Here is a 13,952-nt window from a genome sequence, read left to right as displayed (position 1 = left end):
CAGCCATTGGGGTTGAAGCTGGTCAGACCAGTTTTGTACTTAGCAACAACACATTGGCACGGACATTTAATTTGTCAGGGATTATGAGATCTGTGAAGATGGTGCACTCTCGCTGGCAGCAGTAGCATTTAAAAGTGTAGGAAAATGAGAGTCAGTGAAAAGTTGGTAACAAACAAGTGCCTAAGAAGCTATATGCCTTGAGTGATGGGCAGACTGTTTTTAAATTCTGCATTACAATTATTGCAAACCTCTGGTTTTAATCAGTTTAGCTAATATTATAAAGCAGCATGCCTGCTATACAGAGAGCAAGGATCTATCCTCATACTAGAAATTGTGCAACAGGTACTATAGGAATGCATCCTGCTTTTATCTTCTAAGACCTCCAACCTCATGAGGAGAGGCTCTTGCTGTTTGGGGTTTGCAAGAACTACTTTTTTGCAGTCCTGTTTTACAGGAACACAAGTACCTCAGTTTTTGGATTAAATAATTTCCAAACTCAAAATGTGGCTCAAAATTACATGCCTGAATAAAAGCCATGTCAATGGTCACCCCTGCTGAAGAGGTCCAATTCTTACTATAATAATGAATACTAAAGTTAATAGAGTCTTGATTCATTCCTAGGTGTATTTCTGGAGCATACTTTCTGTTGACAATATAGTCAGCATAAGGAAGCAAAATTAAATTCACTTACTGTACAGTTCTTAGTGAAGTGCTATTATTATAAGAAGTTATTTCTTAGTTTCTTCAGAGTTTGCATTTCTGAAGTGAAAATTGCATCCAGCCAAATGCTTCTTTCATTCCCCTGGTAGGGGAAGGGCAGGGACAAGTCAATAATGGTGAATAAAATGGTTATTTGATTATGAATTCTGTCACTGGAACTACTGTCTCATTAAAAACCAATACACTTACTCTTTCAGCTGATTAATGGATGCAGATTCCAAGCATGAAAATAACAGGTCACTGTATGTGGTCAGTTATCTTACTGCTTTTAGCTGAAAACATTTTACTTTTTCTGTTTAATGGTAGGAATACTGATTGGCTTTGGTTTCAAATTCTATAGTGCAGCCTTTGGATCTTCCAGATGCTTTTAGATTCATGTCTTCTCAAGACTGTACCAACCATATCTAGGTTTGTATCTGTTAACCTTTTCTTCCCTAGATGCTTTTAGCAAAGATATAGAGTCTGATTCTGATCTCAGGTGGGGTACTCATTGGCAGTAACATCTTTATATAAAATACGGTGGCAAAAAAAAAAACAATCTGTGCATCTGAATCAGGTTCAGGGCTCTTCTGTAGGCAGAAGAGCAAGAGGCAAGGCAGTTAATTTAAAATGAACATTTTAGTCTTTCAGGATTTGCATACGTTATAATCATTGATTACAAGAAGAGAATGAAGTCCTGAGCTATGACTGCAAATGATTGCAAGGAGAAATGGTGAATTCTTTAACACCTGAAATAATTGTATTAAGATTGAGTTTCTTTTCTAGAAGATGTGCAGTAAAAAAACCCTGAGTGTAATTCTGTGACATGCAAGAAGTTAATTTTAAATATGTCAGCATGGTCCCATCTCATCTTAAATGAACTCTTAAAACTTAACAATGTCCAAAAGGTCAAATGTATGTCCTCAGTGACAATCCTGGTGAATGTCCTCTTTGTTGCTTTTGGTTTCCCACCGCCCCCCCCCCTTTTTTTTTTTTTTTTTTTTTTTTTTTCCTGATAGTTCTGTTACTTTGTCTATGCTGTGTAGATTTCAGGGAGGATTGTGTTATGGTGGCTTCTGGTATAAGAAGTTTTCAAGTAATTTTTGTATCTTTTTTTTTAATCAGGAAATGCTGAAGTGCAGCAAGAATTCAGAGGGTACTGCTGAATTGGAAGAAGCCCTGGCCACAATGCTTGATATCATCAAATCAGTAAATGACTCCATGCACCAGATAGCGATCACAGGATATGAGGTATTATTTGCTGTTGCTCTTTGGTCTTGACCCATCCAATGTTCCTCTCATCTTTGATCATGCTGTGCCCGTGGCTGCTACACTTTGCAGGAGCCTGTGCCACTCAGTGTCATGTTGTGGTGAACAAAAATACATGTCAACATACCTGTCATGTGGAGGTGGTGCTGTGAATGTGGGGAGGAAGTGGGACAAATTCAGTCCTTCTGAGTAATCACACCCAAAACTCATTTGCAGATGAGAGTAGCAAGTGTGACAACTTAAAAAATTTGCTAAAACTTTGTGACTGCTATGTAACTCAAGTGTTTCCAAATCTTTTGTATTTAGCGAAGAAAATTTGACTTTCATTTAAAGTGGAATCCATCCCAGTGACTGGAAAACTCATTATCTGAAATGTGAAATAACAACCACAGTACAAATCAAAGGCCACAGATGTATGCATCTATCTCTCTGCTGAAGCTCCATAGAAGTCATATGACTTTCAAGAAATAGTGTTGCCTACATAAAAAGAGCCCTTAAGTGAGAAGTGGAAGTAGTTGACTCATAAAGGGGAAACAGAACTGGCAAAATGAGGCCTGAGGATGATGTGATTGTCCTTTTTGAAATAGCTGCAGGGTGAAAGTGTCAAGAAAAACAATGTAATGAGAATCTGCGTTCAAAGAATTACTAGATTAAGAGTAACAAGGTTTAGTCTGGATGCAAGAAAAACAGTATTTTGTGTAGAATGTGAGTTCCTGAGAAAGTCCTGGGGTCTATACTGACTGTTTCCGGGTGGGAAGAGATATTCTGTGTTTTGCAGGATGGAGTGGCTTCAGTTTTAATTTCTATAGTTCATGCCTTTGTGCAAATGCATCTACATCTGGTAGCTAAGGAAACCATGCCCTCTGTCAGCATTATTTTATAAATTAATTTAACTGCTTGCTTGGCTCTATGTCATAGATCCACTGCTGTACACAGTTGGAGATGCTTCTGTGGACTGTACATTACATTCAAAATGACAACATGAATTCTTATCCTGCAGTAGCTGTACTGGGTTGAATGTGAAGCAGTGGCCACCTTGTTGTATCAGTAAACACATAGATTAGCTGTAGTGCCTGTGAATCAGAGAAACACCACAGGTCCTAAGCATACCTTTGGTCTCCCAAACCTGACAAGATTAAGTAAAGCATATGCTTTACCCCAGCCGTCTGCACAGCCATGAGCTAAACCCATTATGAATGGATCAGTGGGGTCTTGTGCTGTATGTCTGCATTAAGAGCTCGGTTCAGACTAAGAATCTAGCATGAAGTTTTCCTGCTTACTTTAGATTAGCAGTATGTTTTTTATATGATTTCTATGTAATGTTCAGTTTTTCCAAGTTTACTCAAGGTAGGAGAAGACTACTATATTCAGATTTGTTGAACAGGAGTAGTTCATTAGCTTTTAGTTTCTCAAACATACAGTGTCAAATCCAGCATATGACTGTTTAAACCATTAAAAGTTCCTGAAGAATTCTTCAGTAATATTTCTCCTGATGGAGCAGAAATGCTATATATTTTTGAATCTTCACTGAACAAATATTAATTTCAGTACCATAAAAGAAAACACTGGTCTTAAAATGAAGTATTTCATACTGGTGTAATTGGATGTTAAAAAGTATTGTCAGCTATACATTTTATTTAAATATAGAGAGACAAGCCAACAGCTTAAAGTGACTCACTACAGATGAGGATTTGTCCAAATATATTTAAACTGCTACTGATAAAACCCTTGAGACCTCTAAAGCTGAAGGGTAAAATAATTTTAATTTTGTATGATTTATTCCTATTTGTATTTCCTGAGAATGAAAACAAATCTGGTTCACTTTAGTAGTCAGTTTTCTTTTTAGTTTTCCTTCTCTCAGAAAGCTGTTTTGGTTTATTTAAAGCCAGTGGCAAAGCTTGTGTTCACTTCTCCGTCATAGTAGACCAACTTTCCCTTCTAGCACTTTGTTTGTGAAAACTTTTTCCTGGAGCAACATAAATGAACATCAAGACACGTCTCTGCTGCCTTCAGGTTTCTCCAGACTTTTTTACAGACTTTCTAGGGACAGGTGTCTTTGTCCTGGTGCCACTGTTCTCAGCACTCAGTGTGGTTTTACTTGTTGTGACTTTTTGAATCACAGGTTGCAGTGACAGCCGGCTGTCTCCTCCTGGGGTTTTCAGCAACTGCCGCACAAACTGGTGGTAAATTGCACATCGCTGAACGTGTTACCGTGTTCAACAGTTTCTCTTTTGAAACAATCAAGTCTTCAGTTGTATTTGCAGGAAATATAGGACTTTTCCTGTGTGTTTTTTTGGTTTTTTTTTTGTTTTGTTTTTTTTTTGTTTGTTTGTTTGTTTGTTTGTTTGTTTGTTTTTTCGGTTTGAGCCCATTTGGTTTCTGTAGTGAGTCTTTAAGAGCCTTCTACTTATCAAGAGAAATAGCTTGTGAAAGCTTCTCTAAACTGTTATGGTTAATTCTGAGTGTCTCAGATTAATTTTAGAAAGACTCTTTAAAGCCTGGATATTATTATTGCAGACTTGGACCAGTCAACATGGGCATGGGAAGCTCATGGATACAGCATGTCTCTTACTTCCCCAGTTTCCACTGTTTCTGATTCATCCCCAGTAGCTTTTCTCCTGTGTTTCCCAGCTTAAATGTATGTTGTTACAGCAATTTTATAAAAATTTATTTTTAAACAGTTCTGTAAGGGATGAACAGAAGAGCTTCTCCAAGAAAGGTAACACATTATACTGAGCGGAGGGGATATATCCAGATTCCTACCCATATAAATGTTGAGGTCATCCTTTTGCCTATTGCTTACTTTCAAATCTCAGAGTAGGAGTAGTTTTGTACTCAGGAATTCAACAGAGCATTCTTGTTCCTTTTCAGCTTCTACTTTTACATTTTCTAGCCTTACATGAAATGCCAGATAGTAGCTCCAAGGACTGGATTTTTGCCTCTGCTTTTTAGCTGAACTGAAAGACATGACAAAGTGGAACATGGCTGATGTGTAGCCCAATGCTGGCAGCATTCCTGAGATGGTTTGTTACATGATTATTAAATGGGGTGAAAGCGTGGAAGAGGATGAACCCAATAATTTTTTCCCTGTTCCACCTGTCCTAGGTGCTCGGCTGAACCCAATAATTTTTTCCCTGTTCCACCTGTCCTAGGTGCTTGGCTGTGATGCCAAATAAACACCTCCCATAGCTCATGAAACCACACCCCATCTTGTGGAGGCTTTCCCACACAGGCACCATAGAAATACTTGCCTAGAACACCTTTCAGAGGGAGGGTATTATGCCAGCAGGAAAGCAGGTTTTGTGGCAGCTGATGAATGCTCATAGTTGTATTGGATGTTCTGCTTCTTGGACCTGTGCACATGCAGACTTGATCTGAACTCTTGTGTAAGAAATCACTGACATGCAAGTTTGGGATTTTTTTTTTTTTTTTCACAGGCAAAGCCACAAAAAAAGTAGAGTAAAGCTTGGAGAGCAGAAGTTTTAGAAATGTTTCCTACTATCATCCTAACGTTTGTATACAGTCTGTCCTGGATAGTTTGTCCATGAGTTATGCAGCACTTAATCCATTCATATGTATCTCTTCCATAAACGTGAGATACAGTGTATTGTTCTAACAAGGAATAATTACATGAGATAGTGATCAAATCATACATTTTAAATAAGCTTCCTGTAGGACAAAATATTGCTGTCCACCAGCACAAGGACTAGAAACAGTATCCTTCTCTCTATTTGCTGCCCACACTAAAAAGAGGGTCCAGGGTTTGCGGGCTAATATTCAAAGTCTTTTGTGAGATTGCTGCAGACTGCCATCCCTGTCCATCCTCCTTCTCTCTGCAGTGGTAGCCTCCCACTTCACTTGCTATAAATCCAACCCTAGATCCAAGATTGAAGAGGGAGACCAAGAGTTGACAATCTTGGTCTGGATCCCAGTGCCTGGAGTGACAGGAGCCTTTCAGTATTGCCAGAACTATGTAGAAAATAAGTTTGGGGTTTTTTTTATGTAGCTTTACATCTCATCAATATGGTTTTCATAGGCTTGGGAGTTTATAGCTGCATACACATATAAATACAAACACACAGAGTTCTGTATGCACAAATAAAAACTCCAACTCTATATATAAAAGATGAGAGACTGTTATAGAAATTACTGAGTTTTTTGAATGCTTTGGAGAGTCTAATAATACCCTGATATAGAGTGAAAAGGTACCTAATCAAACCCTGGTTTTGTAGTTGGATCTAGGTTAGAGGATGAGTGAGAGGGAGAACAGGTTGCAATCTGTAGTTTAACAAATCAGACATTCCCACTTGGAGCCAACAGCTTCACCTTATAATCAACAGAACTACAAATGTTGGAAATAAGTACTTGTACTTATGTATGGATCTTACTGCCTTGATTATACAAAGCACTCCAGAAAAACTTGCTACTAGGATAAGTATGTTTGGCATTAGTTGTGGAAGCCCATTACCATATAGATGTTGCCATGTCTTCTATCTAAAGATTGCTGCACTCTTTAGTACTGAACTGTGCTATAAACATTTGTGCCGGTAGCAGTTGAGACAAATACTTATATTGGTTGAAGTATTTACCTTTCAGTGGTCTTCAGACAAGGGATTTAATCTAGAAAAGTATGGTTACTGCTTAGTTTCATTCTCCCTCAGGTACCTTTATGGCTCCTTGGTGCATTTGCTCCCTCTCTGCCCAAGGCTGTAAAGCACTGCATAGTTTTCGGATGGTGAGCCGAGAAACTACTGACAAAGCTTTTAAGGACTATTTTGCAATGGGGGGGGGGGGGAGAATCACACACCTACATACCTCTAGGCACCAATCTGCATCTTCAGATACCTAAGAGTCTTTCAAGGTTTTGTCCAGGGATAGAAGAAGCTGGTAGCAGAGCAGAAACTGAACCTAGATCTTTCAGAGCCAAGGCCTTTGCTTGGATATCTGGACTGCCCTGGGCCTTCATACTGTCTTGGAGTCAGGAGTCTTAAATTTGTTCTTGTCAGACGATGCTTCCTCTGAGGTCATCAAAGGGCAGAGCCTGTGTGTCAGATCCAAAGAGGTCCTGCAACATACCTTACACACTAACTATGAATGGAGAGACAAAGTGGGAATTATGGGCATTGAAAACAATGGGTTAATGGTTATATGAAGAAACCATACAGGTTTAGCAAGAAGACGTGCAGATGGGATTCCAGCTGTAAGATGTCCACTCTCCAACACAAGAGATACCGAGGCACGTGCCTCTGCCCTGGAAGCTTAAACACCACAAGGGAAAAGAAGGGTGCCTGGGATTACTCTAGTTTGAGGATGATATAGGATCTCTCTTTTCTTTGCTTACTAGGGGGATGTCAGTGAGCTTGGCAAGCTGTTGATGCAAGGTTCCTTCAATGTGTGGACTGACCACAAGAAGGGGCACAACAAGGTGAAGGACTTGGCTAGATTCAAACCAATGCAGAGACACCTTTTTCTCTATACAAAGATGCTACTTTTCTGCAAGAAACGGGAGGAGAACACAGATGGCCATGAGAAGACAGCTTCATACAGCTTTAAAAATTCATTAAAGGTAATAAATGTGGTAATGCTGGGGGAGAGAAATAAACCTGGTGTTCTCACGACACGGGGATGTTTGCACATAGAGATTTGAAGAAGGCACACATATCTGGAGCTATTTAGTTTTGATCTGGAAACAGACCCAGCCACGTGTCCTGCAACTCCAGATACGAACCTTGGTTTTGCAACTCGATACAAATGGGCACAATCTGTGTTCTTGCCCAGTGTCCCATAAAGAGAAGCAAGACTGAATGGACTTGCATCTCTCATTGTTCTGCCTGTAAGCATCCTCCAAGTTCAGTTCTATTGCAAATTTTACTACTGACATCAGTTGAGCAGATATACACTGTGACAATAACAGCTACAGTGCAGTAGAAGTGCCCTTGTATTTGCAAGAGTGACATTTCCAGATATGAGTCAGGACATTTTCTGTTAAGATGAGATTCATAAGTAGGCCAAATTTTCCACTGAAGCACATTGGTGTGACACTTGTGATTTCAGACAACTAACACGGGTCATCATGCTGCAAACTTACTACAAGGTAACCAGACAAGAACTGTAATAGAAACTGCTTCAAGGAGCAAACCAATTCATATACATCTTTTAAGTTTCTTTCTGTGGAGATAGCAGGAATGATGACATAATCAAAGCTATTTAAATCTTCAAATCTAATGCTGAGGCAAATCAGAACAAGGGGGATGAACAAATACAGGAAGAAGATGGGAAGCTGGTTAAGTATAGCAGCAGCTGGACTTCAAAATTGTGGTTAAGAATCAATCATTTAAGAAATCTAGAATTATTTTCTTCAGTTCCTTGTTCATCTTGACTAGTTAGGCACTTAGTTTCTTGCTCACCCTTTTTAAAATTTTCCTGAAACTATATAAAATATTTTGTGTTGTCTGGATTTGCAGATGAGTCATTAAATGTCAAAAAGCCTTGTTCCATCCCTCTTCCTCTCTGACCTCAACAGGTCAGTGATGGCAAGTTGAAAATACCGTCTTCCTCAAACTGGAAGTTCGTATAGGTGGACAAGAGCCAGGATAGGGTTGAAAACTGACTCACAGTTCAGGCAAAAAAAGCAAAGAGGATAAGCTCATGATCAGCTTGTGTTACTTCTGAACACTTTTTTTTAAAATTTATTTTTTCCTATGACGGTCAGAAAGATGAATAATAAATTAGATGTTGAGAAATAACATGTTATGAGTTTTATTTTTAATGACTCCCTAAGGTGCAAAAGTGAATGCAGCCTTTTAAAAATGCTTCTCAGAAGATAAAGAGTTTAAAGACTATTGACATTTTCCAGATTCTAGCTGCTTCTTTTCTATTTTGAAACAGATGAGCACTGTGGGCATTACAGAAAATGTAAAAGGGGATAACAAGAAGTTTGAGATCTGGTATAATGGCAGAGAAGAGGTCTACATCATTCAGGTAACAACAATCCTTTTTTTTTTTTCCAAGGACTACATTTCCTTTCAATTAACTTGTTTTTAAGAAAGTTTTCAGTTCCATGACTTTCACTGACCTGTACACTCAAGAAACAATAGCCATTGGAAGCTTTGTTGTTGTGTTGACACTGAAATTACCAATGTATCGTTGTGAAAATGGTCATGATTTTGAGTAAGAGAGGAAACAAAGTAGTGGAAAATTACTTGGAACGTGGGACAGAAAAGCAAGGACAGGACCTTAGATTCATAGTAACTTTTCCATCCTGAAGAGCATCCTCTTCTTTGAGCAAAACTGACCAGTGTTCCATTCCTTGGGAAAATTAAGAGCAAATGTAGGTCAGGGCAGCCAAGTGATGGGCAGCATACTTTAACTAGATCTGCTTTGCTTTTTCCTCTTGTGTTCTCAGGCATCTTCTGTTGAACTGAAAAACACCTGGATTTCAGAGATTCGCAAGGTGCTGACGGGACAACTGGAAGCCTGTAGAGGTAGGACACACAGAGCAAGATCTGGTAATGTTGCCTTCCTTCTGTAGCTGTGTGAGACACTGTAGGGCTGGGATGAGTCACAGTGCTGACCAGTACCACCAGTGAAATCAGCAAGAAGAGATCTATGTGAGGGTCAGTTGGGTGGTTGCAGCATTGCTGTGATTTAAACCCTTGTCCTGATCAAAGAAAATTTCTTAGAACTTTTGAAATGGCATGAATAATTATTCTGTTCACAGTTAGTCCAGGGAACATGATTTTCCTCTGTTCTGCCTCTTAAGCCACAACCCTGGAAACATCCATTTACATCAGCATGTGAGGAGATGGGGTCCAGTGTTCACTCCATGCCTTCACATAAGACCTGACACAAAAGATCTCCATTCACATGTGTGACTGGACACAGCATCTGTTCCTCTCCATCCTATTGTTTTGTTTTGCTTTGTTGTGTTTTTGTGGGTTTTTGTTTTAAATGTCAGTCAGTTATCCTATTTGTTTATCTTAGTGACCTAAAACATAATTAATGACATTTCTCTCTCTCACAGAGATGTCACTGTGAAGGTGATTTGTGACATGTTCAACACAGGAATGATTGAAGCTTCACAAGTACCTAACAAAATGACGCCCTTTTTTATGTAAAATATTGAAAGCAAACTTTCAAAAAATTGACTCTCTCAAAGCAGAGTCAGTTACTGGTCAAACTCAAGACTTTATCCAGTCTGGTCTTGAGAACATCAAGGATGACTTTCATCCTACTCTATGAGCAAAGTCAAGCTTTCCTTCATTGTGAATCCAACAGAACAGCAGTCAGAGGGCAGAAATCATTATCTTATATGCTATTGCAACTCTTCCCATTGCCTTTTCCCAAATGATCACATGAATCAAAATCCTTATTACCATACTGATAGCAGGAAGAAAATGCTTTGTCCTGTAGTTTTAAACAGTTGTTTCTATTTCCAATGACTAATGAAAGAAGAGGCCTTAATTCATGCTTAATCCAAGACCGGATATTTTTCCAACTGTGCATTGTAATGAGAGAAGGAAGAGGGATACATTTGTTTGTCTGGGCTGTTTCTAATGACTGTTGTTAGGAGTTGCACAAGGGGTTGGAATGTTGGAAGGAACCAGCTGAGATGAGTGAGTGAGTGAGTAAAGGGCAAAGGAGGTAGCCAAAGGTATGTGATGAACAGTTTAACATATAGGTCATTAGCATCCAAACACTTAGTGTATATACACCCCCTATCATATACTGTAGTGATCACAGAATACTAACAAGGCTTTGGGTAACACCTTGATCCATTGATCCCAAGGAGCACAATCGTTTCTTGCAGGCAAAGGAATTACAGATGCAGTTTAAGGGATTTGTGCAAGGCTGTGCATCAGTTGTCAAAACCAGGAACAGAGTTACTTCTGACTCCCTATCCAGAGTACTCCTTTCTCCCAGCATTCTCACCCACAAAAGACTTTAAGTTTAGTCTTTCACTGCTGCCCCTGTCCCTTTGTCTGTTCTCCTTTCATTAGCAGGAACTTCATCTCTTTCCAGAGTGAAACAGCCCTAGAATCTCAGCAATCTGAGTTTGCAAGCAGCTCCTTCCATTGCTCCCTCACTTCTCTGTGTCTGACTCTCCTGGCCCTGAAAACCAGGTTGTCAGCATCTTTTTTATCATCTTTGTCCGCTCAGCAGTTACTGGACATAGGTACAAATGAATCTGTTGCTACCTTGCAGCTATGCAAAAAGAGTGAACAAATAGCATCTGAATAGCATTTTATTATTGCTGTTTGTCCAGGATGCCGAGCAAAAGCATTCTTCAGAAGGATGGAAATATATTCTACTAGATGGCTGCATGTGCAAAAGGGACCAATGTACATTTGTTCCTAAATACAGAAAAAAGCTGTGAGCCACAAAATTTACATTCTGGGAAAAATGTCGTGTCCATTCTCTAGATCCATATTGTGCAGTGAGCTCAGAAGAGGTACAGAGGAAAGAGAAGGTGGTAGGGGAAGAAATTTCTACTGCACTGAAAAAATATGGGTAGAAGAGCTGTTTGGGTGAGCTAAGTTTTCAGCCTTAAGATCACCATGTGCCTTTCCCTTCTTGTAGCAGCAGTCAAAAATCTCTCCTCTCCTCTCCTACTTCTCTCTCTCTCTCACACTTTCTGCATAAACAAGGAAGCAACTTACACAATTTGGAGCATTTTCTCTTTACTTCTTCTTTAACAGAAGCAAGTCAACTGCACCAAAGAATCACTGAGAGTGTATACCATGCACCAATGGATTCCTCCAATGCGAGCAGGTAACCACAGCTATCAAAGCATATCAGGGCCGTGTTTTGTCTTGCCTTTGTGCTTTTGAAGTACATAAATTATTGGTTTTTGTGTTTATCTTCCTGGGTATGAACTTACTTGATTGTCTTCAAATTCTTTAAAGACATTTAGGTAAAGGTTTTGCTCATGGGGAAACTAAAATCACAATGCAGAATTCGTTTCAAACATGATCATTTAGTTTTGCAAAAGAACTGTATGCTCCAGATTAACTCAAGTTTAGACAAAATGTATTGGAACATTTCCAGGATGTTAAATGAAGCTGTCATCAAATTTTTGTAATGACCTAATTGCTGGGCAAGTTTAATGTAAGTTGGCATGGGATATCACTGTAAAATTTTAGCAGGATCAACCAAACCAAGAGATCCCAGGTGACACAGCCAGCCTTTGGGACTTGTATAACTTGATGCAAGAAATTTTAAACAGATGCAGTGCTGTTAATCATGCACCTTATTTTCTCTAGGCTTGGTTATATTTGTTTTGTTTAAGGTTTAAGCTGAAAAGGTTTAAGGGTGAAAATCTTTCAGCAAAACTTCAGATAAGAGAAAATTATTCCAGTAGTATATGAAATGCAATCACAAAAATGTTTCAAATCAATACAGATGTATGTTCCTCTTATAAGGCTCTTAAAGTGAGAATTTTCAGAGCAAAAATTATAGACAAAATATGTCAACAGAAAATTAATTAGCTGCAGGAAGAAAGGCCATGTAATTAGCAATTTTTCCTAGAGTGGATTAAACCAAAGGAAAAATTAAGTGCTTGTTGTCCTTAGTCTGCCAACTATGCCAGAGATGGAGAGGTTAGATGCTTCTGCTCCAAATGCTGGGTTATGATAGGTACGGGAAGACTATGGTAAGTCTTCATAAAAGAACAACACTCTGGGCTTTCATAAATGGAACAAAGTTCAGAGTGTCCTGTTGGATACTGTAAGCAGAGGCCACCTTGATCCTCTGTAATATCTGTCTTGGAGAGAAGCAGTGACGGGAGAATTGCAGCACAAGGTGGCTTTGCACTAGCTGATGCGAACTAGTGGATCCAGAATTCTTCTGACTGTGGAGCCCCTTCTGCCTTTGAGATGCTGGGTGGAGGCAAGGAAGGGAAGGAAGCAGCTAGACTTAGTGATAGTCACCCACACGGGCACAGTCTGTGTTTGTAACTGACATGACTAAGCAGCCCTAGCTGTGAAAGGCACTGTAAGTAAGCCAGTGGCAGACAGTATCAGCTAAAGAGCAATCAGCATCATCAGCGCTCTGCCAGTGGTTGGAGGGTAATTAATTATTGAGATTTTATCTAGCCAATAGACACCCTCTCCTGAGAGAGTTACACCCTTGCCCATGTGTAACAGTGACTACTGTTTATTGGGAATTGTCAGGCCTGTAGTGTGACATTGGGGAAATTTCTTTGCAGGACTCTCTCCTCTCCTGGAGCCCTGTCTGTTCAGTGACAAAGACCACCCCCTTTACTCATTTATATGCCACTGCAGCACTCAGGGCTGCAATTCCATGAGATAAGGCAGGGCTGGGCTGACTCAGGATTGGAACTGAAGTATTGGCAAAAGGGACACTTAGAGCCAGTGCCCTTAATACAAGCAGTTTTTGAAGGTCCCTAAATCCCTTTCAAGCTATGTAAATTCTTCCCCAAAGTTTCACTGTTTAATCCTAAAATGAGATGTCCTGTGGTATCTATTGCTGCTATATCTCTCTCAAGGGATGGCTGTTGCATTTCAGTGATAATGAAATAATCCCTTTCTATTGTTTTCTAATCTATTTAAACATTTGAAACTTAAATAGGCTATTGTTCTAACTGCTTAACTATCTGCTTTATTGGAAATGACTGATTCAGTCATACATCCATGTAAAAATATCCTGTGCACATAGATATACACAAACACTTGGAGTTTGACTGCAGATGCTGTTTCAGAGAAGATTGGGTATTTTCTTGGTGTCTTTCTCACAGCTGTAAATCTTTAATTCTGCTAGCTGCATGTTTCACAGTTATCTCAGCCTAGCTGGGAAGGAACAGAGAAAAAAAGACTAAGGAAATGTGAGTGTACTTTGGATTTGTTCCCATATTTATTTTGAACCCCATTTTGTACCTGACATCAGGCTGCAAAATCATTTTGATTTAGTGCAGGAGGTAACAGAGACTTTTGTTAAGGTTCCATCAGAAACAGGTTAGAGGTTCA

At 39.4% G+C, this 13,952-nt stretch overlaps 1 protein-coding gene across 9 annotated transcripts in view; it reads left to right on the top strand.

The window, feature by feature from the left end:
- MCF2L2 (MCF.2 cell line derived transforming sequence-like 2) overlaps positions 1-13,952 on the top strand; it is a 178,229-nt gene that overhangs the window by 144,655 nt on the left and 19,622 nt on the right. For all 9 annotated transcript variants that reach the window (XM_042799216.1, XM_042799211.1, XM_042799223.1 and 6 more), the window contains exons 21-25: positions 1,825-1,950; positions 7,313-7,534; positions 8,857-8,949; positions 9,374-9,452; positions 11,667-11,739. In XM_042799216.1, the coding sequence (XP_042655150.1) occupies positions 1,825-1,950; positions 7,313-7,534; positions 8,857-8,949; positions 9,374-9,452; positions 11,667-11,739 (593 nt within the window). The remainder of the gene's footprint in view (positions 1-1,824; positions 1,951-7,312; positions 7,535-8,856; positions 8,950-9,373; positions 9,453-11,666; positions 11,740-13,952) is intronic.

The sequence above is a fragment of the Tyto alba genome, unplaced genomic scaffold (genome assembly GCF_018691265.1).
Source record: "Tyto alba isolate M040663 unplaced genomic scaffold, T.alba_DEE_v4.0 Super-Scaffold_10, whole genome shotgun sequence".
NCBI lineage: Eukaryota > Metazoa > Chordata > Aves > Strigiformes > Tytonidae > Tyto > Tyto alba.
This window is presented reverse-complemented; position numbering and strand designations above follow the sequence as displayed.